Source organism: Xiphophorus hellerii, chromosome 14 (genome assembly GCF_003331165.1).
Source record: "Xiphophorus hellerii strain 12219 chromosome 14, Xiphophorus_hellerii-4.1, whole genome shotgun sequence".
Taxonomy (NCBI): Eukaryota; Metazoa; Chordata; class Actinopteri; order Cyprinodontiformes; family Poeciliidae; genus Xiphophorus; species Xiphophorus hellerii.
Window position 1 is genome coordinate 14,254,518 of NC_045685.1, and position 27,070 is coordinate 14,281,587.

A 27,070-nucleotide genomic window follows, 5' to 3' on the forward strand; every position below is an offset into this window, starting at 1 on the left:
CGCGATAATAACTCAGAAATAGTCCAAATTATAATGTGTTTTTATTTCTTTCCTACTTACGGAAAGTTTCTGTTTATATCGTAGGTTTGTGGCGCCTTTCTATCCTAAAGAAAGATATAAAACTTCAGATATTTCACAAAAAGATACTAACATTCATGGAAATACCTCACATAACCTTATATTAAAGCAGAAAATACGGCGCCCACCGTAAGAAAGGCTTGCAGTATTGAATTATGCTGCATAACTGACCAGTACAGTATTGCGAGGTAACGCAAAAGTTTTGCGAGGGAACGCAAAAGGTTTTGCGAGGGAACGCAAAAGTTTTGCGAGGGAACGCAAAAGTATTGCGAGGTAACGCAAAAGAAAAAAAATTCCCCATGTCCCCTAGGGGGCTCCGTAAAGTGCAGTTACTTTGAGAGAAAAAGTTTTAAATCCTACATCACTTCTTTAGACAACATAAATAACTCTCTCAATAGACGCAGGAAGTACACAAGTTGTTTTCTTCATAGACTGGATCCAGGATTTTGCTGCCAAAGTAACAATATCCTACTAACATCCTCACAAGTAGTACAAATAATAAATGTGGTTTTACCAGTATTTAAGTTTTTGACTGATGATTTGCTGAAACATGCTTGGAAAATGTTGACTAATTATATCTCTTAAACAAAATGCCCTCTCATGATGTCTTGGGTGGTTTCCACTTAGAATAATTTTTAAGCAGATCATCCACTAGAAATTAGCAGAGATGTTAGTGTTGGTTTGACAGCATCCATGACAACAGGACCATGCAGAAAGCCAGGATGAGACTGATCTTGTGGCTTACTCCACTTGACACTTCTGTAAACATTGAGAAAGCAAAACACGACGTCAACAAAATGTTTGATAATAAAACGGTTTTTAAATGTATTTTATGATTTTTGTTTATGTACATAATTATCTTGATATCTGAATTTATTGTAGCTTACGTGTGCCATCGACGAAAATACTAGCAGCATCAATGGTGAAGGCAGTGATGTTTGAAGCCGCCTTGACCAAAACTTGTGCAATTTCGGAGCCAGTAGGAGCAGATGCAGATACAAATCGAAGCTCCATTTCATTGATGATTGAGCCGCTTCTGTACAACAGAAAACATATGATGTGAGTTGAAAGAATTAAAATTTTTTTTTTTAAATATCGTAAACGAATTACCTGAAAGACTTCACTGTTAGATCACTGAATGAAGAAAATGATTGCTTGTAGAATGGTTCAAGCTGAAGAAAGAAGAAAGTTCGAATCAAATCTCAATGCTAAGAGTGTAAATAAACAATGCTCAATGTGTAAATAACACAACTAAACAAAGTTGTGTCATTTAGAACATTGTGGAAATTATTCATACCAAACATACAGAACAAGAAATATATTTAAGTAGAATCTCAATAAAAATGTACATTTATTTTTACCCCTCCAGGGGGTCTTTTTGTGGGCTCTAGTGTCCCTTATATCACAGTAGGCTGACAGGAAACGGGGGGAAAACAGGAGAGGGGGGAAGACATGCGGCAAATGTCGTCAGGTCCGGGAGTCGAACCTGCGACGGCCGCATCGAGGACTCAAGGCCTCCAAATACGGGTTGCGCTAACCGCTACGCCACCATGGCACGCCCGTACATACATTTTTTGACAAAAAAAAAAGTCTTGCCACATTGCTTAACAAGTGTAGCAAATATGTTGTGATCATTTGGCTGTTACAAATTTCAAAGAAAATTACTCACAGTTGACTTTAAAAGTGCAGCTCGGTTTTTAAATGCTATTGAGGTCGAGTCGAGCAAATCAGTTGTAAAGGTCTCTCCGGGAGACCTAAAGGTCAGCTGCCTTACTGTTTGCACCACAGTTGTGGTTTTTGTTGTAATGGTTGTAACTGCTGTAGTTGTTGCATTGCTGGCAGCTGACGTTCCAGGTTTTGTTGTTGCTACTCCGGTAGTGATGTTTGCAGCAGTTCCATTAGTTGTAGTTGTTGCATTGCTGGCAGTTGACGTTCCAGGTGTTGTTGTTGCCACTCCGGTAGTGATGTTTGCAGTAGTTTCATTAGTTGTAGTTGTTGTATTGCTGGCAGTTGACGTTCCAGGTGTTGTTGTTGCCACTCCGGTAGTGATGTTTGCAGTAGTTTCATTAGTTGTAGTTGTTGCATTGCTGACAGTTGACGTTCCAGGCGTTGTTGTTGCCATTCCGGTAGTGATGTTTGCAGTAGTTTCATTAGTTGTAGTTGTTGCATTGCTGGCAGTTGACGTTCCAGGTGTTGTTGTTGCCACTCCGGTAGTGATGTTTGCAGTAGTTTCATTAGTTGTAGTTGTTGCATTGCTGGCAGTTGACGTTCCAGGTGTTGTTGTTGCCACTCCAGTTGTGATGTTTGCAGTAGTTTCATTAGTTGTAGTTGTTGTATTTTGCAAAACTATTGGGGCTGAAGTTGCAGGTACACCTGCCAAACAAAGACAAGCATTGAAAGCAACATATTAGTGTGCAGAAAAACAACAAAAAAGTTAAATGTAAAATTGATAATTTTTCTTTATCATTACAATACATGAACTAATAATTATTTGGTGAAGTGAAAGCAATAAGTAATCAACTTAATATTTATCACAATAAAAATAAACTACGGTGTTTTTTTTTTTTTTAATCAGTCTGTGCATATTTTGGTCATTGAATTTTCTTTTGAGTTACTAATGTGCTGACAAATAAAGAGAGGAATTGCTTGATTTATTGTTTTAAAATTAAGTCAACTGCTTTTTCTTTATGGTGATAAAAATAACAATGAATGAAATAATTGTTTTTAAATCATATTTTAAAAGATAATTAGTGATGACAAAGATTCTCAAAATTTCTCACTCTGCTTGGAAGTTTTCCAGTCATGTTCCACTGGGAGGTTAGCTTGGTTAAAACCAGTCCCCTGTTCTGTACTCACTTCATACAGAAGGCCTGCTCTCCCGGCTATAGAGTAATGATCGTTTACAGGAAGTGTGGATTGTGTTCAAGTTTGAAACCGCTGGCAAAGATGTAGTGGCCCTACTCCCCAGGAAGCTTCACAGAACTGGCTCATTACATGGCCAATCGTTAGCGACTCTGTAAAGTCAAATCCAATCTTTTCAAACATCAGCAAAATCCACAACGCCTGCAATCAATAATTTCTCAGTAAACCAGGGTCCAGACCCTTTGTATGGAGCAAAGTGTAAAACAAGTGGCTTGTTTTACCAGGTGTCTTGGAAAATAAAACTTTCGCTTATTTACTGGGAAGAATGAACTGATAATGAAGGTTTCTGAGCAGGTGTTATACTTATGGAACTGATAACGGAGGTTTCAGGGAAGATGTTGTTTTCTTCCTTGTCCAACCGAAACTCCTTTGAACCGGGTTTGATTTAGGGACAGAGGTACCAATTAACCAGAAATGAGAGAAACTTAGAGAAGATCCTACAGGAGAGAGATGGGTGGAAGGCACCGTGTACGTGACTGATAAGGTATAAAAGGAGAATTGTATTGATTTTCTTTTCTCACATGCTGATCTCTGATACTTACTCTGATTTTCTAAATAAAATATTTAAAGACAAATGCGCATTTCTCTGATTGATTCAGTGTTTTTCTCAATCCCGAAAACGAAAAAGATTTGTCCTATACGCAGGTTATCTCCCAGTGCAACATGACTGGATAACCTCCAAGCAGAGTTATGGAGAGAGCATCTCCATACGCCAATGTCCTCAGCTTACTCCTTTTGATACAGAGGAGCAGTTGCTATACTCTAACCTCCACCACAATGACGTGGTCCTTCAAAATTCTCTCTCTATTATTTGAGAGCAAGTTAATGTGTAACAGCAATGTCAGGATTAATTAAATCCCACTAAAAAAAGTCTTTCTTTTCCTTTTGACAATGAGTTGAGTGTTTCATTGCCAAAAAATATAAAACAAGAAAATTATTAGAATTTTCACATTTAATAACCCCCAATTCATTTGGTAGTATTTTGAGTTTCTGATTGAAATAAACACTCAAATATGTTTTTCAGAACTGATTCCTAAAAACATATCCAATGACCAAAAATGTGCCGAAATGACAATTTTATCAATATACAGTACAGACCAAAAGTTTGGACACACTTTCTCATTGAATTCAATGAGAAAGTGTGTCCAAACTTTTGGTCTGTACTGTATATCATGGTTTTGATCAAATGTTAATGATAGCAGTATCAGACCTTCATAAACTTTTAATTTGAAGGGATTTGGGGACTTGAAACAAAACATTTTATAGTAGGAAATAAACTCTTTAAACCAATCATCTGCCTAATTACAAAATTAGAGATACTTAGTGTCATGCTACTCTGCAGAGAATTAGGATAATTAGAAATATAATTATGAAGTAAAATTACTTGAGTAACCTTAAATATATGGCTTTATGTGTTTCAAACACTTTGTTCTTACTTATTATTTGAATGGAATTCACGTCGAATGTGACATTCAAAGTGGTGTTGGGGTTATTCACAGCCTCCTTTAGTGTTGCTTGAACATCTTCAGCCTTTGGGATTGTCTGAGCTGGTGTGGTTTTATTGAACTCTACGCCCACCTCTGCTTGAGTACCATTCATTCGAAATCTGGTGAAGGCTGGTCTGAAAAAAAAGATCAACACTCAAACTGATTTCAAATATTAAAATTCTATGTATGTGGTGGAAATAATAAATTATGTGTAATATGTCTTTCAGATTATTTTGTTCCTAGTTGGTCATTACCACTATAAATGTAAATAAAACATACAAGTAGATGAACTTGACTAATAAAGTCAAAAGCTAACATACTTGAAGGAAACGATAAAACTCCGGATGAAGAGAATTCCATATCTTGCGCTGTAGATGATATCATACTGTAGAAGAGAAAACATCTTAAAATTCATTGTAAAATAATCCTCAAATTAAACAATTTAAATAATAAAGGATTTTGAATGAACCACTCACCACTGCTATCACTTTTACTTCAAGAGCTTTGAACTGCACACTACTTCTGTCATTTAGCTCTTCAACAAATGGTTCAACCACAGTTGCTGCAACAACAAACACTGGAGGAGGAGCTTCAGTTGTTGTAGTTGTAGTCGTCACAAGAGTAGTTGGTGTTGTTGGAGTAGTCTTTGGTTTGGTTGGAGCTGGAGTGGTTGGAGCTGCTGTTGTTGTGATTGTGGTTGGAGCTGTTGTGTTTGTACTCGCTGGTCCTGCTTGTTATGAAAAATGAAAAAATAGAACAAAATAAAAGCTAATAACACCAGAACACCTGCTCCTCACTTTTGTCACACATTACAGAGGCATCCAGAAACCATTTCGTTTGAGTCCAACTCCACTTATAAACAAGACATGTGTAACTAATGTAAACGGTTGTAGGTTTTCTGTGAGATAGAAACAAAGGTTTTAACGACTTTACTTTGACTTGACATACTTTACCTGCTAGAGTGACAAGAATTAAAGTGATCCATCTAAACTCCATTGTGACAGTAGAGGAATCTGAAAAATCAAACATTCAAAACTTTCATTTCCTGAAGTTGGAAATTCAACACTTGACTGTTAGTTCCATTTATTTTAATTTAAGAATAGAAGAGTTCCTGTTAGCACATAGTGTGCAAAATTAGCAGCAACATTTGAATACGGCAGGTTGGATGTCGAACTTTTGCTAGTACTTGCAAACTTGTCTATTTGGTAAAACTATGGCTAATTTAACCTTGAAACAAATCTTAGTCATAAATACATAAAGAAAGACTCACGTACATCAAGAGACATTCTTGATTTTTCTTGATTTCATTATGAAAAACATTTACATTTAAACCATCTGCAAAGTTAGCCCACACTAAATGTATTATTTATACCTTAAACAAAAGGCTGTTTGAGGTTCAGGCCTTTTGCTTTTGTCTCTCTGTTACAGAAATACTTCATTTATTATTTTCATGTTTACCTTGAAGTCAGATAAGCAAATGACATGCAAAACATGCGTGCAAAAAGTTTGAATTTCGTGCTTGGTCTGTTCCAAATTAAAAGAAGAACAAGGAAATTCATGAGAACTTCATTCATTTGGATGAGATTTTGAATATATGTTCTTCTACTTGGTGTATAAATTGATGTCTCATCTTTATGTAATCATTCTTATGAAAAATACAGTTGGTATCTTTGAATAGACCACTCTAATATAGAGAAAACAAATGTTCACTTATAAACTGAGGTTCTTCTGTAGAGTAATCTTTCTGACTAGTTAGTCTAAAGCTGCACAAGAATTTAGTTCACATTATAAGAGACGTGTTTGACTTTAAGGTATATGGAATCGTTCTCATTTTCTCTATCAAAATAATTACTGCGGTTTTATAAACCATTTGACTGAATTTGAAGTTTTGATTACTCAATATATTTTTATGACTGAGAGAGACTGTTGTTCTAATCCTATTTGGTACTTTGAGTTTCTAAATGTAGATTCAGACGTATAATTTCACATTTTCACAACTACAGGACCTGTCTTTGTTTGAGATTTTTAGGGAAAGAGAGAGCAACATAGGAGGCTATCGAGTAAAACAATAACATTTTCAGCACCTTCTAGTTGGAGGCTTTAGCTTCTTTGCCTAAATTTGGACATTACTTCTTTTGTTTCTGTCCACATCCAACTGGACTTCGGTTCCCCCGCAATTCATCACTGCATGTGACGTTTTGAATTAAAAAGCAGATTCAAATGTAAAGTGGTGAAATTATTTTTGTTTCATTATTCTTTAGTTGTGTGACTATACAAAGCAAGTTTTGTATTCAACAAGTCATAATAACATAACAACACAGATGCGTACTGTCACAACTCTAAGTTTGATGTGTTTTTGTACCCTTATGTGCAGTTTGACTGAGTACAGGCCTCACAGAGGGGCATGGAGTTTAGTGTGACCATTTGGGCCAAAAAAAAAACGTTTATCATGATTTATAAACTCAAACATGAAGCAGATTAACAAGGAAATAATCAAAATACAAAAATATAGATGAAAGCCTAAGCACCCCAGAATCATGGCATAGCTATGAACAAAGGCCGCAGTGAGAGCGGGCAGATGTTTGCTTAAAAAAACAGAAGAGTAGATTACTTGAAAAATATAATTAACAGCAGCCTGTTAATTATACACAATCTGAAACTGTGAATTGAGCAATTCTGCAATAATTCACAGGTCCAGAGTTAACTATGGCTAGATAAAGGTGTTTAAACCATGTTTAAATTTAATCTACAAATGAGTAAAAATAAAACGAAGATGATGAAGATCAATTAAACATTAACAACAAATAGCTCATTTCTGCATTTCCAACTAGGAGATTTACATGTCCTCGTTTACACATTAAAATCGAAGCTCAAGCAATGCCGTTCTAAACATATACAACGTGGCAAAAATACGTACAGTGTGGTACTAAATGAACAAAAGTACTCACCAAAAATGAAAGCTGAAATGTTTTGGACATATGCTAATGTCTTTATACTAGTATTTTCATTATCTAGACCTCATTGATGAACAAATATTTGGAAATAATTACTTAATCAATAGACACTCGGCTTCCTTGCTCATATTCTTCTCTATCCAGTGAAACATTGGACAGATTCTCAGTTGCACCAATATAATACCCCACTATGTAACTTGGACAAAAATAACTTTCTCCCTACAGCCATTATTCAAACAAGTTTCTTGCAAGTCACCTGAAAATATTTGAATATTGTCTTCAGGTCATACTCTTTAGCATTATCAGATGTGGTTGGTCAGTTTCCATACAAAGACATGTGGCCCAGTGTTTTATAATGTCTTGTTTCTGTCCTGTCAGACTCAAACTGCTGAAGGTTTTCTTCTGTTAAATTGAGATAGTCGTCCCCACTGTCACTTGATGCTTGCTCAGGATCAGAAACTCCAGATTCAATGTTCTGGTTTTCCTTATAGAGCTCCCAGTCGTTGCTTATAAAGTACTCACAGTTTTGGCTTTGAAGTTTGGGGCATAAAATGTGTATTTTTGACTGCACTTATACTGTAGTTCACATAGATTAGGTTGTAATTTTTGTACGTTTCTGCTGCTTGTAGATGTATATATATATATATATTTACCCCTCCAGGGGGTCTGAATCCAAAAAGGCTGGACTTGGACTCAAATGTGTTAAAAGTAATTTTTTTATCCGTCTCCTTGGTTTGGTATTAAAACAATGAGTGATTTACATAAAAAGTTGCAACTCTTGCTGAAAAAGTTGCAACTCTCACTTGCTGAAAGGTGTTTTCATTTCAGACTTATTCTCCAGCCTATTAGCTAAAGCAATACTTCCTGAAGGTTCAGTTGTATCAATAATATTTTCTAGGCCTATTTGTGCCAAAATCCATTTTGATTAATATCTTCCTTTTAAGAAATAGAAAAATGTAATATTCATACTGGTTCAATAGTAACAGTGACAAAGCCACCATGCAGAACAAGGAGATGAAGCTCATCTTGTGGATTTCTCCACTTGAACCATTTACAGTAGTGGTAAGGGCAGTTGTTGCTGTTTTTGTAGAAACTTGTAGAAAGTTGTCCTGGCATTAATAGTAGTGGTTGGAACATCTGTGGTTGCTCTCCTAGTGGTAGTTGGTTGGGCAACAGTAGAAGATGTACTTGTGGTTTTTTTCAAAATTGTGGCTAATGTTATACCAGCAGTTGACTGAGTGACACTGGTTGCTTTTAAAGTAACTTTTGTGGTTGTAGGAGCAACTGTAGTTGTTCGTGGTGAAAGACGGGTTGTTGAAGCAGGTTTTGTTGTTGTTGGAGCATTTATAGTTGTTGTTAGAGGAACAGATGTAGTTGTTGGTGTAATTGTGGTTGCTGTTGCAGGACCAGTGGTAGTTGGTTCTGTAACTACTGCTGTAGTTGCAGAAACTACTGTAGTTGTTGGAGGAATAGCTGTAGTTGTTGGAGGAAGGATGGTTGTTGTTAGAGGAACAGTTGCAGCTGAGGTGGTAGTTGTGGAAGCAGTTGTGGTTCTAGTTCTGGTTGTGGTTACTGTTGAAGGAATTGTAGTTCTTGGTACAATTGTGGTGGTTACTGGTGGATTAGTTGCAGCTGTTTGAGGAACAAATGTAGTTGAAGTAACTGTGATATTTGAAGGAGCAACTGTGGTTGATGTAGGTGTAGTTGTAGTTGTTGGGGTAACTGTGGTTGTTTGAGTTACAACAGTGGTTGTTGGTGCAGGGCTGATAGTTGTTGGAAAAACTGTGCCTGTTGCTGGTGCAACTGTAGTTATGACAGGAGGAGCAGTTGGAGCAACTGTTGTCATTATTGGAGGAACAGCTATTGTTGTTGTTGAAGGAACAGCTGTAGTTGTTTGTGCAGCTGTAGTTGCTGTTAGAGGTACCACTGTGGTTGTTGGAGTGGCTGTGGTTGTTCGGGGTACAACTGTGGTTGTTGCAGATGAAATTGAAGTTATGGCAGGAGGAACAGTAGTAATTGTTAGAGGAACAGCTGTAGTTGTTGAAGCAGATGAAGTGGTTGTTGTTGAAGAAACTGTGGTTGTAGGTGCAATGGTGGATATGGTAGGATTAACAGTTGTAATTGTTGGAGGACTTGTGGTCACTGTTGGAGGAATAGATCTAGATGTTGCTGGAGGATTAGTGGTGGTTGTTGTTGGAGGAGCAGATGAAGTACTAGTCACTGTTGTAGTTGTTGGGGCTACTGTGGCTGTTGTAGGAACAGTTGTAGTTGTTTGATCATTGGTAGAGGTTGTAATTTGAGGTACAACTGTGGTTGTTGGTGCAAGGCTAGCTGTAGCTGTTGGAGGAAGGATGGTTGTTGTTGGAGGAACAGTTGCAGCTGTGGTGGTAGTTGTGGAAGCAGCTGTGGTTCTAGTTCTGGTTGTGGTTACTGTAGAAGGAATTGTAGTTCTTGGTAAAATTGTGGTGGTTACTGGTGGATTAGTTGCAGCTGTTTGAGGAACAAATGTAGTTGAAGTAACTGTGATATTTGAAGGAGCAACTGTGGTTGATGTAGGTGTAGTTGTAGTTGCTGGGGTAACTGTGGTTGTTTGAGTTACAATAGTGGTTGTTGGTGCAGGGCTGATAGTTGTTGGAAAAACTGTGGCTGTCATAACTGTAGTTATGACAGGAGGAGCAGTTGGAGCAACTGTTGTCATTATTGGAGGAACAGCTATTGTTGTTGTTGAAGGAACAGCTGCAGTTGTTTGTGCAGCTGTAGTTGCTGTTAGAGGTACCACTGTGGTTGTTGGAGTGGCTGTGGTTGTTCGGGGTACAACTGTGGTTGTTGCGGATGAAATTGAAGTTATGGCAGGAGGGACTGTAGTAATTGTTAGAGGAACAGCTGTAGTTGTTGAAGCAGATGAAGTGGTTGTTGTTGAAGAAACTGTAGTTGTAGGTGCAATGGTGGATATGGTAGGATTAACAGTTGTAATTGTTGGAGGACTTGTGGTCACTGTTGGAGGAATAGATCTAGATGTTGCTGGAGGATTAGTGGTGGTTGTTGGAGGAGCATATGAAGTACTAGTCACTGTTGTAGTTGTTGGGGCTACTGTGGCTGTTGTAGGAACAGTTGTAGTTGTTTGATCATTGGTAGAGGTTGTAATTTGAGGTACAACTGTGGTTGTTGGTGCAAGGCTAGCTGTAGTTGTTGGAGGTAGGATGGTGGTTGTTGGAGAAACAGTGGTTGTCACAGATGCAGTGGTGACATTGGTGGGAGTAAAAGTTGCTGTTGAATTAGCAGATGTAGTTGTGGGAGAGGCTGCGGTTGTTAGAGGTTCAGTTGTAGTTGTTGGAGCAACTGTGATGGTTGCTGAAGAAACACCTGCAGTTGTTGGAACAGCTGGAGTTGTTGGAACAGTTATAGTTAGTTGGGCAACAGATGTGGATGCCAAAGCTGTTTCTGATGTTGGGAAAACAGCGGTCGTTGTGCGAGTGACTGTGGTTGTTCTGGGAGCAATTGTGTTTGTTGTTATTGAAGGAACAGATGTGGATGTTGGAGGAACTGTGGGTGTTGTTGGCCCGGTAGATTCAAGAGAAGATGTAGCATTGGCAATTCCAAGTGCATCAGCAGCAACAGCAGCTGTAATACAATGAAACTTGTTGTAGTGACAGTCAAATATACATTTCGTGTAAAAGATTTTACAGCAGAAAAATGATCATTTTTTCCTTCACTAAATGGTGGGAGAAGTTAATATTAATTTCATGTAGATCACTTTAAATACCCTCCACTGATTTAAATCATATGTTTTCTCAGTACACCATTGTTGCTGTTTTTATCAATCCAAACTTATAATTTTTTTCTGTGCTGCATGAAAACATCATCCTTTGTTAGATCTTTCTATTTCCAAGACATCTGGTTTTGTTCTGGTACTAAAGAAATATCACTAATCTGTCATCAGTGACCATAGACTTTTTGCCTGTCAGAAAACAACAAAGTTTTTTTATTCAGAGGCTTCTTCCAATTTGCTGTAACTCAGATCACTACAGGAGAGTTTTTCTGTCCATAGCCCTCAACATCAACAATAACTTAACTTTGGTAAGATGACTTATAACAACATTAAATCTCCTTTAGAATTAATGAAGTATTTTTAAATTGAATGAAATGAATCACCATCCAACTAATCAATTCAAAGTCTTTGTAATAAGTATTTGTTTCTGTTCGTCTCTCTTTAAATTAAGACATTTCAAAGCACCACTTTAAACATCTCATGCATTACCTGCAAGAAATGGAAGACTTAATATGACTCGAAACTCCATTATGATTCCAGTTGAATCTGCAAAATCAAATACAGACTTTTATCTGCTGAAATTATGCACACACATTTACATTGTACTTTAATTACTGAATGTTCAAAAAATCTTCTACTGCTATCAGTTAAGATTTAATTATAATTATTTGACAAGGTATATGCAGTAACATATTTATTAGTCTGTTACTTATAAGGACTTTGTAGTGACAAGTCTATATATTTTCTGTTGTTATGAATGTTAAACTCCTCATATCTTATTTTACAACATACTTATGCTAATCATAACCCTAAAACTATTTTAACTTGACTTTAAAAGTAAAGCAATGAATAAATTATTTGTTTTTTTTATTTAATGTTTGTATGTTATGAAAATGTTACAGGAAGAAGTAAAATTTTTATAGTTTTTTTCTTCTGTATAGTGAAAACAGAGCAATTCATTCCTACAGAAGACAGTCAACTACCTAAAGAGCTTCAGCTGTTGATGTTGTGTGAAACCGATCCTTGTAACTATGTGACACATTTGCATAAACAGTACATAACAGCTAGAATGGACACTTCCTCTACCTGTCCCTCTTTAACCTTTTGTTAGAGAACAGTCAGAAGAACAGCCTTATGACTGTTAGACAAATGCATGTACTTTATGGTGATCAACAGTGAAACTGACTTATCTCTTTATCCAAGACATTTTTTCAGGATTTAATCCAGATAAAAATTCACGTTAAGATCTTTTTAAATATTCCTTTGCTGTTGGAGAAGAAAAAACTGTATTATCAGAGAGTAAGGTGATTACATTCTTAGGACACTTTGTGTTAAACCAAGATTTACTCCAAAAAAGCAATGGCAGATCATAATCGCTGGAAGAGATGTACATAACTGTTTAAACTTTAAACAGTAGTCAGCAGGTAATAATGAAAAACCTCTTTTGAATGACAAAAAATACTTAATTATTTATACCCAGAACACTTCCATGTTAATATTTTAGTTAGCGTTAAGTGTTAGGGTAGTAGAGTGACGTCCCCAGAACAAGCTTCACTGTAGTCATGCTAGTGTCACCATAACTGGGCTTCTTCAATTTGATATGATTTGCCTGGGTTGAAAATGTAGTAGCTTAGATAAGTTGTGTTTTAGAAATGATTAGCGTTCTTTGCTATAGCAGCATTTTTTACAAGAATGTTCAATATAATATACAATGCAGTACTGGTACATCCTAAAGTCTTTGCAAATATTTGCACAACGTCAAATCTAAAAATACATAAACACAAAAATATTGAGGTTAGAAAAGTGGACAAAAGTACTTACTCAAATGTGAAATTCAGGATGAATGATTTCTATTGTGATGTCCGTCACATGGTATTGTAACCTTATGTAGCATAAATTAAAGTTTTAAAAGTTTTTTTCAGGAATTTTGTGGTACCTTACTTATGTAATATTTTTAAATAGTCTGATTCCCAGGCTCAGATGGGTAGCATTCCTCTTTCAGCTATTCCCAGAAATGATTATGCCTATTGCTTTGAAGCTTTCATGACGTCCTACTAAGTTTGTCTTGACAAAAATAAATATTTCTGCCCACACCCATTATTCAAAGCAGTTACGTGTAAAAAAAGCCTCTATTTGAATGTTTTACAATCCTCTGGTCTGTTATTTGTGAAGCTCGCCAAATGTCAATATGACAAAGTCCAAAGATGTGGCTCAGTATTGAGAATTAGAAGGTTTCCACTCAGTTTAGTTAGCATTGACTCCCATCCTAGTGAAACCCGTTTTTCACTTTTCTTCCCCTTGTAATTTGTTCAACCTTCCAATTGCGCTACATCCAATGCTAACTCTTAGACATCAGTTTCTGCTGGGAAATTAAGAACACACATGTCAGAAAACTTCAGCTGAATGTGAAACATCATCATCCCTCAATGGGTGTAAGGAAGAGTGCTTTCTCAGGCTGGCCTTCAGCCTCTACAATTTTCGTGACAGAGAAACCAGACACAGGTGGAACCGCCCCCCAAAAACTCAGGCACCACGTGAATATGCATTTTTGCAGGGGTGTGATCTTTCTCACCTAAAACTGCACTGTGACATTCAAAAAGAAAGGGGAAAGAGGTGGGTGGGGCTGAAATATGTAGGGAGAACAATCCAAAACGTGCCTGCAGGACACATGGAAATGCAGCATTGTGATGGAGACCACGGGTTCCATCCCATGTTGATTATTGATATTATGTTGTTTTCAGTTCAAATGTGTTTGTATTAGTTCTTTGTTTAGTTATATTGTGACATTTGGTGAACATTCTTTGTGGGTGGGGAGACTGGCCATCTTTCCTGTTCGGAGAATGTGGGGGGGGGGGGAAATGTCAGTTTGTTTTGATTTATATTAGTTCAATTTGAGTTAATTGAGTATTTGCCTTTCTGGGTGTGTCTCAGCAAGGTGGATCAGAGAGGGAGACGAATGCTCCTGGAGCATACCAACTTCCATTAAGAGGGGGAATACTCTGAGGATTTATGTTTAGTTATATTTACTTTTGATTGACTTTAGATTAGTTTAATTTTAATAATTTGCATGCATGTAAATATTTGTTGGATCATTTATTGTTAGGTTTGTGTAAGTAGTGTTTGTTTGTCTTTTCTTTTTGGATCACCCCTTTACCTGGTGTAAGTGTTGGAACTTACCTCAGGTATAAATGTCAGCTTCTTTGTTTCACTAAAAAAAGAAGGGTGCTGGTGTAATGAAGATTTGGAGCTCCCAAATAAATCCACCTCAAAGACATTTGTTGGGGCGTGCTGTGGTGGCGCAGAGGGTTAGCACGCCCCACGTTTGGAGGCCTTAGTCCTCGACGCGGACGTCGCGGGTTCGACTCCCGGTCCCGACGACCTTTGCCGCATGTCTTCCCCCCTCTCCTCACCCTCCTTCCTGTCTGCCTACTGTGAAAAAAATGCGAGCCACTAGCGCCGCAAAAACTCTTCGGAGAAAAAAAATGAAAAAAAAAAAAAAAAAAAAAAGACATTTGTTGCCTCACTTCCTTCTTGAAACGCAGAGCCTCCGCCGGTCAAAGTGACAAGCATATTAACACATTTTAGGGTTAGAGTTAACCCTGTGTGGAGGAGGTCAGTGATGACCAAGCAACAGGACTACAGCAGGTCAGCCATCATTACCTACATGTGTTTGTGTATGTGTTCAGGGCACACACAGCATTAACAATTACACATGTAACGCTAATTAATAAAATCAGTCCCTACTGGCTGACCAATAAAAGGCACAGATTCCTTTAATGTAAGAGGAAACATTTTAGGAGAAAACCTGTGTTCAAAATAAAATATAATTTAAAAAAAAAATCTCAATATAGAGGCTCCACGTAGTTGTCCTGTTCTGTTTTAAGTTTAAATATGAATAATTTCCCTTCATAATTTTTTTTTGTTCCATTAAATTTGCTTTAATTTTTATAATCTGATTGTTTAATAAACTTTTGTTACTTTTAACTGTGTCATTAAATACATATATGTTAAATGCTGATTATGTTTTAGAAACAGATTAAAGACTTCTTCAAGTCCCCAGGCTGAATTTCAACCCCAAGCGCTCTGCAATCTGGAGCTTCACATAATGTATAAAATGAAGAATTTTCTTTTTTTTAATTTTTTGCTATGTGCTCCCATAAAAAAAAAAATATGGCCCCACCTTGTACACTCTGATAAATTTAGTCTAGGACCAACACTGTATCTTATAATTTATCTTTATTATATTGATATCTATACAGGAAAAAATAAGCAAAATACTTTCAGAATACTGAATACAGAATATTTTTGTGTGATAAATACAACTAAAAGAAAAAGAAAAACTAGACAATCATACAGGACATTGATCAGACAGTCTTACAATATTCATTGAGAGAGAAATCTTAAGGATTACATAAACAGTCTCTGACCTAAATAATCCTTAATTACCTTCATGTTACCTTTCACAGGTTATAAATTATATTACTTTACCATAATAATTAAATTTACATAAATAAATAAGAAAGAACTGATATGAACAAACTTAAAGAGCCTGACAATTCAAATAAACATATTCACTGTTATACAGTATCAAGTTTCAATAAAAGTTTTTAAAGTTTTAAAGTGTCATGAGTAAATTTTTAGAATGTCCTTCTTCACACCAGTAAGAATTGACATTTTCCAGCACATCTTCCTCTGGAAACCAGCAGAGACGTTATTGCTGGTTTGAAAGAAGCCATGACAACAGGACCAAACTGAGTGCAGTGATGAGGCTGATGTTGTGGCTCACTCCACTTGATACCTCTGCAAGTGAGAAAAAGAAGATGCATGACCTTATTTGAAAAAAAAACCTCCTCTGTTATATACCAGATTTTGTATCATTGCAATGCTAACTTATTTTCATTTGAATGTAATTTAGCTTACGTATGTCATCCACAAGAAAAGAAGCCGTTTCGATGTTGAAGTCTGTGACGTTCAAAGCTGCTTTCAGAAAAACCTCTGAAATTTGAATGTTGCTAGGTACAAACGCTGCTGAAAATTTAAGGTTCATGTTGTTGATAATTGATCCGTTGCTAAAAATGAAACAAAAAAATCAGTTAATTTGTCCAAATTTATATTTAACAATGTTTAAAATTGTCTGCAAATCATACCTGAATGAAGTTACAGTGAAGTCGCGTAAAGTAGAAAACGCTCCCTGGAAGAGAGGTTCAAGCTGCAGGAAGACAAAGAAAATATTGTTCTGTAAATTGAAGTTGTAATTTTTTTTATATCTCACTCATCCAAATCCTGAAATTACATTAAATATAAATTTTTCCTACGTTAGTTTAGGCAAAAAAAAAAAAATCATGATAAAGAATGACCTTTTTTGTATGTGTGGTATTTCAGTGTTATTAGATTTTACTAACTTTTGCTAAAGGAAAATGTGAATTCATTAACTGAAGAAACATTGTTTTAACCAATTTTTGCCCTGCATGTTACAAAGTGTGTTTCTTAAACCCACCTGATTTAAATAAAGAATTAACTGACAAGGTTCTACAGAAGTTGGTTAAAGGTTAATTGTATAACTAAACAATTTGAATCATAATTTGATATTTTAAAAGTGCCATTAGACTATAAAACAAAGATTATATTTACCCTGGACTTATTTATAGATTCAGATATATCCATACAAGCATACATATTTGTTTTTGTTTATTTTTTCTTTTAAATTACTCATAATTTCACACTTATGCATGTATTTTTAATTTTTATATCACGTATGGTTATATTTATATTTACCAGTATTTGACACTTTAGATGGGAGTAGCTTGTCAACAAATAAACAACTTCCCTTTCAGGATCCGGAAAGTATATTCTAATTTTAAATCAGGGAATAAATCTACACCATACAGGCCAAGGTGTAGATTTTTTTTTCTAATAACCCTTGCCCTCCTGTGGTATAGAAAATAGTTTCTTTTATTCAATTTTCATTTTTTGAATACAAAATAATTTAGACATGTTTGTACAGCTTTATGGTTCTGTCTCACAACAAATATCAACTTGAAAGTGTTGTTTGTTAAAGCTCTTTTACAAATATTTTACTATAAGCTGAAATAAGACTTACATTTGACTTTAAAAGTGCAGCTCGATTTTTAAATGCGGCAGATGATGGGTTCAGCAAATCAGTGGTGAAGGTCTCGCCCAGAGACCTAAAAGTCACTTTCCTTGTGACTGTTGCCTCCACAGTTGGAGTTGTTTTGGTTGTTGGATTAACTGTAGTAGATGGAGTTGTGGTGTTGGTTGTTGGATTAACTGCAGTAGATGGAGTTGTGGGGTTGGTTGTTGGATTAACTGCAGCAGATGGAGTTGTGGTTTTGGTTGTTGGTTTAACTGCAGTAGATGGAGTTGTGGTGTTGGTTGTTGGTTTAACTGCAGTAGATGGAGTTGTGGGGTTGGTTGTTGGATTAACTGCAGTAGATGGAGTTGTGGTTTTGGTTGTTGGTTTAACTGCAGTAGATGGAGTTGTGGTGTTGGTTGTTGGATTAACTGCAGTAGATGGAGTTGTGGTTTTGGTTGTTGGATTAACTGCAGTAGATGGAGTTGTGGTGTTGGTTGTTGGATTAACTGCAGTAGTTGCAGTTGAGTTTGGAGAGATGGTAGTATCTGTAGAATTTGTAGTGGGCGGTGTGGTTGGCAAAGGTGTGCCTGCCAGAAAAAGAAAAGAAAAAAAGACTGTTAGAGATTTTTTGGTATTATCATTTTATTCTTACTTTAGTTCACATTCAGTCTATAGATCTTTGTGATTTTCTGTTTAAAGTGTTCTCTTCTTTAAATGACCTGGAGGTCACTACTGTCTGTTCAACTTTACGAGAAATAGATAACACTGAGTTTCTCAGACTTTAAATCCTTTTGCAAGAACATCTCCTAATTTAGTAACCACCTGTGAGCAGTCGTATTTTGTTTTCTTGACAGTATTGACCGAGATTTGAACCGGGCTCAGACCTTTGATCAGATATCACATCTGGACCTGGGTTGTTAGATGTTTGGGTTAGAAGCTTTACGACCTCTGTTGTTTTTCCTGACTGCCCCCTTGCCTGTCCTTGTTTGACAATAAAAACAGGAGCCGTTGTAAGGGCAGCCCAGAACGCTCTGTAGAACTGATCGAAGGAGAGGTTTTGATAGAGCGTTCTCCTTTTGCAAAAGCTCTACATAAAATTCATATACGTTGTCTGTGGTTCTTTCTTTTATTTAGGTTCGAAAGGAAAATACCTATCAAAGACAATGCTGCTTAAATAAAAATTTACATTGCTCTGGTTCTGTGTAGTGTTAGACCACGATTTACTTACCTATTATTTGGACAGAACCACGTGAAAATGGAACATCCATGATAGTGTTGTTATTGGACGAATCTATAGCATCTGATAACGTTTTTTGTACTTCTTCGTTCCTTGGGAGTTCCACAAGTGGCGTGGTTTGGTTAAACTCCACCCCAACTTCTACTTCTGTGACATTCATTCGAATTCGGGATGTTAAAGAAACTCTGCAATATAAACACAAAATATAAACAAGTTTAGGAAAACATATATTCATGTTGTTATTTAAAAAAAAAAATAAAAATTAAGCTTACCTAAATGAAATGACATAACTACGGACGAAGAGGGCTCCAAAAGCTTTTCTGTAGAGCATGTCATACTGTAGGACAAAAGATTAAGTACAATGATAAGAATATTGTATAACTGAATATTTTAATATTTCAATTGAATGTCTGACAATATGACCATAATGATATATTTTACTATGGCACTTACTACTGCTACAATCCTGTTCGCGAGATCCTTAAATTTTTGGGTGTTATTAACTTTGAGATCTTCATCAAATGGTTCGTAAACAACCACTCCAACATAAAAAACTGGAGCAGGAGGTCCATTTGTAGTAGTTACATTAGTAGCCGGAATTGTTTGATAAGCTGTGGTTTGGTTTTGAGTAGATGACATTAAGGTTTGCTTAGCTGATAGTGTCGAAGGAGCTGTGGTGGGAGATGAAACTGTCGTGTTTGATGGAATTGTAGCGGTCAGGGAAGGTGTGGCTGTTAAAGGAAGAACTGTGGAAGTAATTAGAGCAGGTGTAGTTGCTGCTGGAGTAGCAGAAGTGTTGGTTGAACCATATGTGGTTCTGATCGGGGCATTTGTGGCTATATTTGGGGCAGCTGTGAATGTGTTAGGAGACACTGTGGTCTCTGTAACAGAAGTTTGACTTGTAACTGTAGCAGCTGTTATTACTGATGATGCTGATATTGTTGAAGGAAAAATTGAGGATGTGGATGAAGTTGATATGGATATAGCTGGAGAAGTTTTGGTAGTGGCAGTTGCAATAATTCTAGTGGATTGGGCAATCGTAGTTGTGGGTGGAGCTGCTGTGGTTTGCAGATTTGTAGTTATGGTTGAGCGAGCTGTAATTGGGATGCTTGGAGTAGAGCTTGTTATTGTTGGCGCAGCGGATGTGGATGTAGCAGTTATGGTGGTGATTGGGGCAGCTGTTGTTGGTGCCTCCGTTGTTGTGGTTGGATCTGCAGTTGTTGTGGTTGGTGCCTCTGTTGTTGGGGTTGGAGCAGCTGTTGTTGTGGTTGGAGATGCTGTTGTTGTTGGAACAGCTGTGGTTGTGGTTGGAGCAACTGTTGTTGTGGTCGGAGCAGCTGTAGTTGTGGTTGGTGTCTCTGTTGTTGTGGTTGGAGCTAGTGTAGTTGTGGTTGGAGCTTCAGTTGTTGTGGTTGGAGAAGCTGTTGTGGATTCAGCAGCTGGGGTTGTGGTTGGAGTTGCTGTTGTTGTCGTTGGAGCTACAGTTGTTGTGGTTGGAGCAAATGGTGTTGTGGTCGGAGCAGATGTAGTTGTGGTTGGTGTCTCTGGTGCTGTGGTTGGAGCTAGTGTAGTTCTTGTTGGAGCTTCAGTTGTTGTGGTTGGAGAAGCTGTTGTGGATTCAGCAGCTGGGGTTGTGGTTGGAGCTGCTGTTGTTGTGGTTAGTGTCTCTGTTGTTGTGGTTGGAGCTGCTGTAGTTGTGGTTGGTGCCTCTGTTGTTGTGGTTGGAGCTGCAGTTATTGTGGTTGGTGCCTCTGTTTTTGTGGTTAGAGTAACTGTGGTTGTGGTTGCAGCTACTGTAGTTGTGGTTGGTGCCTCTGTTGTTGTGGTCGGAGCAACTGTTGTTGTTGTTGGAGTAGCTGTGGTTGTGGTTGCAGCTATTGTAGTTGTGGTTGGTGCCTCTGTTGTTGTGGTTGGAGCTGCTGTTGTTGTGGTTGATGCCTCTGTTGTTGTGGTTGGAGCAGCTGTTGTTGTGGTTGGACATGCTGTTGTTGTTGGAACAGCTGTGGTTGTGGTTGGAGGAACTGTTGTTGTGGTCAGAGCAGCTGTAGTTGTGGTTGGTGCCACTGTTGTTGTCGTTGGAGTAACTGTGGTTGTGGTTGCAGCTACTGTGGTTGTGGTTGGTGCCTCTCTTGTTGTGGTCGGAGCAGTTGTGGTTGTGGTTGGAGATGCTGTGGTTGTGGTTGAAGATGCTGTTGTGCTTGGAGCAGCTGTGGTTGAGGTTGGAGCAACAGTTGTGGTTGGAGCAACTGTAGTTGTGGTTGGAGCTGCTGTCGTTGTGGTTGGTGCCTCTGTTGTTGTGGTTGTAGTAACTGTGGTTGTGGTTGCAGCTACTGTAGTTGTGGTTGGTGCCTCTCTTGTTGTGGTCGGAGCAGTTCTGGTTGTGGTTGGAGATGCTGTTGTGCTTTGAGCAGCTGTGGTTGTGGTTGGAGCAACAGTTGTTGTGGTTGGAGCAACTGTAGTTGTGGTTGGTGTCTCTGTTGTTGTGGTTGGAGCTAGTGTAGTTGTGGTTGGAGCTGCTGTCATTGTGGATGGTCCCTCTGTTGTTGTGGTTGGAGTAACTGTGGTTGTGGTTGCAGCTACTGTAGTTGTGGTTGGTGCTTCTGTTGTTGTGGTCGGAGCAGTTGTAGTTGTGGTTGGAGCAACTGTGGTTGTGGTTGGAGATGCTGTTGTTGTTGGAGCAGCTGTGGTTGTGGTTGGAGTTGCTGTTGTTGTCGTTGGAGCTACAGTTGTTGTGGTTGGAGCAAATGTTGTTGTGGTCGGAGCAGATGTAGTTGTGGTTGGTGTCTCTGGTGCTGTGGTTGGAGCTAGTGTAGTTCTTGTTGGAGCTTCAGTTGTTGTGGTTGGAGAAGCTGTTGTGGATTCAGCAGCTGGGGTTGTGGTTGGAGCTGCTGTTGTTGTGGTTAGTGTCTCTGTTGTTGTGGTTGGAGCTGCTGTAGTTGTGGTTGGTGCCTCTGTTGTTGTGGTTGGAGCTGCAGTTATTGTGGTTGGTGCCTCTGTTTTTGTGGTTAGAGTAACTGTGGTTGTGGTTGCAGCTACTGTAGTTGTGGTTGGTGCCTCTGTTGTTGTGGTCGGAGCAACTGTTGTTGTTGTTGGAGTAGCTGTGGTTGTGGTTGCAGCTATTGTAGTTGTGGTTGGTGCCTCTGTTGTTGTGGTTGGAGCTGCTGTTGTTGTGGTTGATGCCTCTGTTGTTGTGGTTGGAGCAGCTGTTGTTGTGGTTGGACATGCTGTTGTTGTTGGAACAGCTGTGGTTGTGGTTGGAGGAACTGTTGTTGTGGTCAGAGCAGCTGTAGTTGTGGTTGGTGCCACTGTTGTTGTCGTTGGAGTAACTGTGGTTGTGGTTGCAGCTACTGTGGTTGTGGTTGATGCCTCTCTTGTTGTGGTCGGAGCAGTTGTGGTTGTGGTTGGAGATGCTGTGGTTGTGGTTGAAGATGCTGTTGTGCTTGGAGCAGCTGTGGTTGAGGTTGGAGCAACAGTTGTGGTTGGAGCAACTGTAGTTGTGGTTGGAGCTGCTGTCGTTGTGGTTGGTGCCTCTGTTGTTGTGGTTGTAGTAACTGTGGTTGTGGTTGCAGCTACTGTAGTTGTGGTTGGTGCCTCTCTTGTTGTGGTCGGAGCAGTTCTGGTTGTGGTTGGAGATGCTGTTGTGCTTTGAGCAGCTGTGGTTGTGGTTGGAGCAACAGTTGTTGTGGTTGGAGCAACTGTAGTTGTGGTTGGTGTCTCTGTTGTTGTGGTTGGAGCTAGTGTAGTTGTGGTTGGAGCTGCTGTCATTGTGGATGGTCCCTCTGTTGTTGTGGTTGGAGTAACTGTGGTTGTGGTTGCAGCTACTGTAGTTGTGGTTGGTGCTTCTGTTGTTGTGGTCGGAGCAGTTGTAGTTGTGGTTGGAGCAACTGTGGTTGTGGTTGGAGATGCTGTTGTTGTTGGAGCAGCTGTGGTTGTGGTTGGAGTTGCTGTTGTTGTCGTTGGAGCTACAGTTGTTGTGGTTGGAGCAAATGTTGTTGTGGTCGGAGCAGCTGTAGTTGTGGTTGGTATCTCTGTTGTTGTGGTTGGAGCTAGTGTAGTTGTGGTTGGAGCTTCTGTTGTTGTGGTTGGAGCTGCTGTCGTTGTGGTTGGTGCCTCTGTTGTTGTGGTTGGATTAACTGTGGTTGTGGTTGCAGCTACTGTAGTTGTGGTTGGTGCCTCTGTTGTTGTTTTTGGAGCTGCTGTCATTGTGGATGGTGCCTCTGTTGTTGTGGTTGTAGAAGCTGTTGTGGTTTCAGCAGCTGGGGTTGTGGTTGGGGCTGCTGTTGTTGTGGTTAGTGTCTCTGTTGTTGTGGTTTGAGCTAGTGTAGTTGTGGTTGGAGCTTCTGTTATTGTGGTTGGAGTTGCTGTCGTTGTGGTTGGTGCCTCTGTTGTTGTGGTTGGAGTAACTGTGGTTGTGGTTGCAGCTACTGTAGTTGTGGTTGGTTCCTCTGTTGTTGTGGTCGGAGCAGTTGTAGTTGTGGTTGGAGCAACTGTGGTGGTGGTTGGAGATGCTGTTGTGCTTTGAGCAGCTGTGGTTGTGGTTGGAGCAACAGTTGTTGTGGTTGGAGCTAGTGTAGTTGTGGCTGGAGCTTCTGTTATTGTGGTTGGAGCTGCTGTCATTGTGGATGGTGCCTCTGTTTTTGTGGTTGGAGTAACTGTGGTTGTGGTTGCAGCTACTGTAGTTGTGGTTGGTGCTTCTGTTGTTGTGGTCGGAGCAGTTGTAGTTGTGGTTGGAGCAACTGTGGTTGTGGTTGGAGATGCTGTTGTTGTTGGAGCAGCTGTGGTTGTGGTTGGAGTTGCTGTTGTTGTCGTTGGAGCTACAGTTGTTGTGGTTGGAGCAAATGTTGTTGTGGTCGGAGCAGCTGTAGTTGTGGTTGGTATCTCTGTTGTTGTGGTTGGAGCTAGTGTAGTTGTGGTTGGAGCTTCTGTTGTTGTGGTTGGAGCTGCTGTCGTTGTGGTTGGTGCCTCTGTTGTTGTGGTTGGAGTAACTGTGGTTGTGGTTGCAGCTACTGTAGTTGTGGTTGGTGCCTCTGTTGTTGTTTTTGGAGCTGCTGTAATTGTGGATGGTGCCTCTGTTGTTGTGGTTGTAGAAGCTGTTGTGGTTTCAGCAGCTGGGGTTGTGGTTGGAGCTGCTGTTGTTGTGGTTAGTGTCTCTGTTGTTGTGGTTGGAGCTAGTGTAGTTGTGGTTGGAGCTTCTGTTATTGTGGTTGGAGCTGCTCTCGTTGAGGTTGGTGCCTCTGTTGTTGTGGTTGGAGTAACTGTGGTTGTGGTTGCAGCTACTGTAGTTGTGGTTGGTTCCACTGTTGTTGTGGTCGGAGCAGTTGTAGTTGTGGTTGGAGCAACTGTGGTGGTGGTTGGAGATGCTGTTGTGCTTTGAGCAGCTGTGGTTGTGGTTGGAGCAACAGTTGTTGTGGTTGGAGCAACTGTAGTTGTGGTTGGTGTCTCTGTTGTTGTGGTTGGAGCTAGTGTAGTTGTGGTTGGAGCTTCTGTTATTGTGGTTGGAGCTGCTGTCATTGTGGATGGTGCCTCTGTTGTTGTGGTTGGAGTAACTGTGGTTGTGGTTGCAGCTACTGTAGTTGTGGTTGGTGCTTCTGTTGTTGTGGTCGGAGCAGTTGTAGTTGTGGTTGGAGCAACTGTGGTTGTGGTTGGAGATGCTGTTGTTGTTGGAGCAGCTGTGGTTGTGGTTGGAGTTGCTGTTGTTGTCATTGGAGCTACAGTTGTTGTGGTTGGAGCAAATGTTGTTGTGGTCGGAGCAGCTGTAGTTGTGGTTGGTATCTCTGTTGTTGTGGTTGGAGCTAGTGTAGTTGTGGTTGGAGCTTCTGTTGTTGTGGTTGGAGCTGCTGTCGTTGTGGTTGGTGCCTCTGTTGTTGTGGTTGGAGTAACTGTGGTTGTGGTTACAGCTACTGTAGTTGTGGTTGGTGCCTCTGTTGTTGTTTTTGGAGCTGATGACGTGGTTGGTGCCTCTGTTGTTGTGGTTGGAGTAACTGTGGTTGTTCTTGCAGCTACTGTAGTTGTGGTTGGTGCCTCTGTTGTTGTGGTCGGAGCAGTTGTAGTTGTGGTTGGAGCAACTCTGGTTGTGGTTGGAGATGCTGTTGTTGTTGGAGCTGCTGTGGTTGTGGTTGGTGCAGCTGTTGTTGTTGGAGCTGCTGTGGTTGTGGTTGGTGCAGCTGTTGTGGTTGAAGGATTTGTTGTTCTAGTTGGAGCAGCTGTGGTTGTCGTCGGAGCTACTGTTGTTGTGGTTGGAGCAACTGTTGTTGTTGGAGTAGCGCTGGTTGTGGTTGCAGCTATTCTAGTTGTGGTTGGTGCCTTTGTTGTTGTGGTTGGTGCCTCTGTTGTTGTGGTTGGAGCAGCTGTTGTTGTGGTTGGTGCCTCTGTTGTTGTTGGAACAGCTGTAGTTGTGGTTGGTGTCTCTGTTGTTGTGGTTGGAGCTGCTGTGGTGGTGGTTGGAGATGCTGTTGTGGTTGAAGGAATTGTTGTTGTCGTTGGAGCAGCTGTGGTTGTGGTTGGTGCAGCTGTTGTGGCTGAAGAAATTGTTGTTGTGGTTGGAGTTGCTGTTGTTGTCGTCGGAGCTACTGTTGTTGTGGTTGGAGCAACTGTTGTTGAGATTTGAGTAGCTGTGGTTGTGGTTGCAGGTACTGTAGTGGTGGTTGGTGCCTCTGTTGTTGTGATTGGAACAACTGTTGTTGTGGTTGGAGCAACTGTTGTTGTGGTTGGAGCAACTGTAGTTGTGGTTGGTGTCTCTGTTTTTGTGGTTGGAGCTAGTGTAGTTGTGGTTGGAGCTGCTGTCGTTGTGGTTGGTGCCTCTGTTGTTGTGGTTGCAGCTACTGTAGTTGTGGTTGGTGCCTCTCTTGTTGTGGTCGGAGCAGCTGTAGTTGTGGTTGGTGTCTCTGTTGTTGTGGTTGGAGCTAGTGTCGTTGTGGTTGGTGCCTCTGTTGTTGTCGTTGGAGTAACTGTGGTTGTGGTTGCAGCTACTGTAGTTGTGGTTAGTGCCTCTCTTGTTGTGGTCGGAGCAGTTGTGGTTGTGGTTGGAGATGCTGTTGTTGTTGGAGCTGCTGTGGTTGTGGTTGGTGCTACTGTTGTTGTGGTTGGAGCAACTTTTGTTGTTGTTGGAGTAGCTGTTTTTGTGGTTGCAGCTATTGTAGTTGTGGTTGGTGCCTCTGTTGTTGTGGTTGGAGCTGCTGTTGTTGCGGTTGGTGCCTCTGTTGTTGTGGTTGGAGTAACTGTGGTTGTGGTTGCAGCTACTGTAGTTGTGGTTGGTGCCTCTGTTGTTGTGGTCGGAGCAGTTGTGGTTGTGGTTGAAGATGTTGTTGTGCTTGGAGCAGCTATGGTTGTGGTTGGAGCAACAGTAGTTGTTGTTGGTGTCTCTGTTGTTGAGGTTGGAGCTAGTGTTGTTGTGGTTGGAGCTTGTGTTATTGTGGTTGGAGCTCCTGTCGTTGTGGTTGGTGCCTCTGTTGTTGTGGTTGGAGTAACTGTGGTTGTGGTTGCAGCTACTGTAGTTGTGGTTGGTGCCTCTGTTGTTGTTTTTGGAGCTGATGTCGTGGTTGGTGCCTCTGTTGTTGTGGTTGGAGCAACTGTTGTTGTGGTTGGAGCAACTGTAGTTGTGGTTGGTGTCTCTGTTGTTGTGGTTGGAGCTAGTGTATGTGTTGTTGGACCTGCTGTCGTTGTGGTTGGTGCCTCTGTTGTTGTGGTTGGAGTAACTGTGGTTGTGGTTGGAGATGCTGTTGTGCTTGGAGCAGCTGTGGTTGTGGTTGGAGCAACAGTTGTTGTGGTTGTAGCAACTGTAGTTGTGGTTGGTGTCTCTGTTGTTGTGGTTGGAGCAGCTGTGGTTGTGGTTGGATTCGCTGTACTTGTGGTTGGTGTCTCTGTTGTCGTCAGAGCTACTGTGGTTGTGGTTGGACCTGCTGTGGTTGTGGTTGGAGAAGCTGTGGTTGTCGTCGGAACTACTGTTGTTGTCGTCGGCGCTACTTTTGTTGTGGTTGGAGCTACTGCTGTCGTCAGAGCTTCTGTGGTTGTGGTTTGAGCTGCTGTGGTTGTGGTTGGTGCAGCTGTTGTGGTTGAAGGAATTGTTGTTGTGGTTGGAGCAGCTGTGGTTGTGGTTGGAGAAGCTGTGGTTGTTGTTGGAGTAGCTGTGGTTGTGGTTGGAGTTGCAGTTGTTGTTGTCGGAGCAGCTGTAGTTGTGGTTGGTGTCTCTGTTTTTGTGGTTGGAGCAGTTGTGGTTGTGGTTGGAGCAGCTGTAGTTGTGGTTGGAGCTGCTGTGGTTGTGGTTGGTGCCTCTGTTGTTGTGGTTGGAGCAACTATTGTTGTGGACAGAGCAGATGTAGTTTTGGTTGGAGTTGCTGTTGTTGTTGTCGGAGCTACTGTTGTTGTGGTTGGTGTCGCTGTTGTTGTGGTTGGAGCTGCTGTTGTTGTAGTTGGTGCCTCTGTTGTTGTGGTCGGAGAAGTTGTGGTTGTGGTTGGAGCTGCTGTGGTTGTGGTTGGAGCTGCTGTTGTTGTCGTCAGAACTACTGTTGTGGTTGGAGCTACTGTAGTTGT

General features: G+C 40.1%; 2 protein-coding genes across 3 annotated transcripts; both read right to left on the minus strand.

Annotated features, from left to right (window-relative positions):
* Positions 1 to 686: 686 nt before the first annotated feature.
* On the minus strand, positions 687 to 13,265 carry LOC116732450 (integumentary mucin C.1-like). 2 transcript variants are annotated; one of them, XM_032582617.1, is made up of 10 exons: positions 13,032 to 13,200; positions 11,700 to 11,756; positions 5,441 to 11,062; positions 4,964 to 5,214; positions 4,808 to 4,872; positions 4,437 to 4,621; positions 1,748 to 2,451; positions 1,189 to 1,250; positions 966 to 1,114; positions 687 to 837 (listed from the first exon to the last, which is right to left on the minus strand). In XM_032582617.1, exons 3-10 carry the CDS (start codon positions 5,514 to 5,516, stop codon positions 749 to 751), a joined length of 1,581 nt encoding a protein of 526 aa, XP_032438508.1. In that variant the 5' UTR covers positions 5,517 to 11,062; positions 11,700 to 11,756; positions 13,032 to 13,200; the 3' UTR covers positions 687 to 748. The 2 variants fall into 2 exon arrangements, 1 of the variants encoding a protein (XP_032438508.1); XR_004341789.1 differs by lacking the exons at positions 687 to 837; positions 966 to 1,114; positions 1,189 to 1,250 and having other exon boundaries at positions 1,995 to 2,451; positions 13,032 to 13,265.
* Positions 13,266 to 15,680: 2,415 nt separating this feature from the next.
* LOC116733211 (mucin-2-like) lies at positions 15,681 to 27,040 on the minus strand (the record flags this gene model as incomplete). The annotated part of the gene is made up of 12 exons (XM_032583992.1): positions 15,681 to 16,010; positions 16,131 to 16,279; positions 16,358 to 16,419; positions 17,311 to 17,891; positions 18,533 to 18,726; positions 18,814 to 18,878; positions 18,995 to 19,957; positions 22,775 to 22,808; positions 25,227 to 25,266; positions 25,511 to 25,532; positions 26,225 to 26,398; positions 26,564 to 27,040. Coding segments are annotated over 12 exons (2,850 nt in total), but the record flags the coding sequence as incomplete, so codon positions are not given.
* Between the last annotated feature and the right edge of the window lie 30 nt (positions 27,041 to 27,070).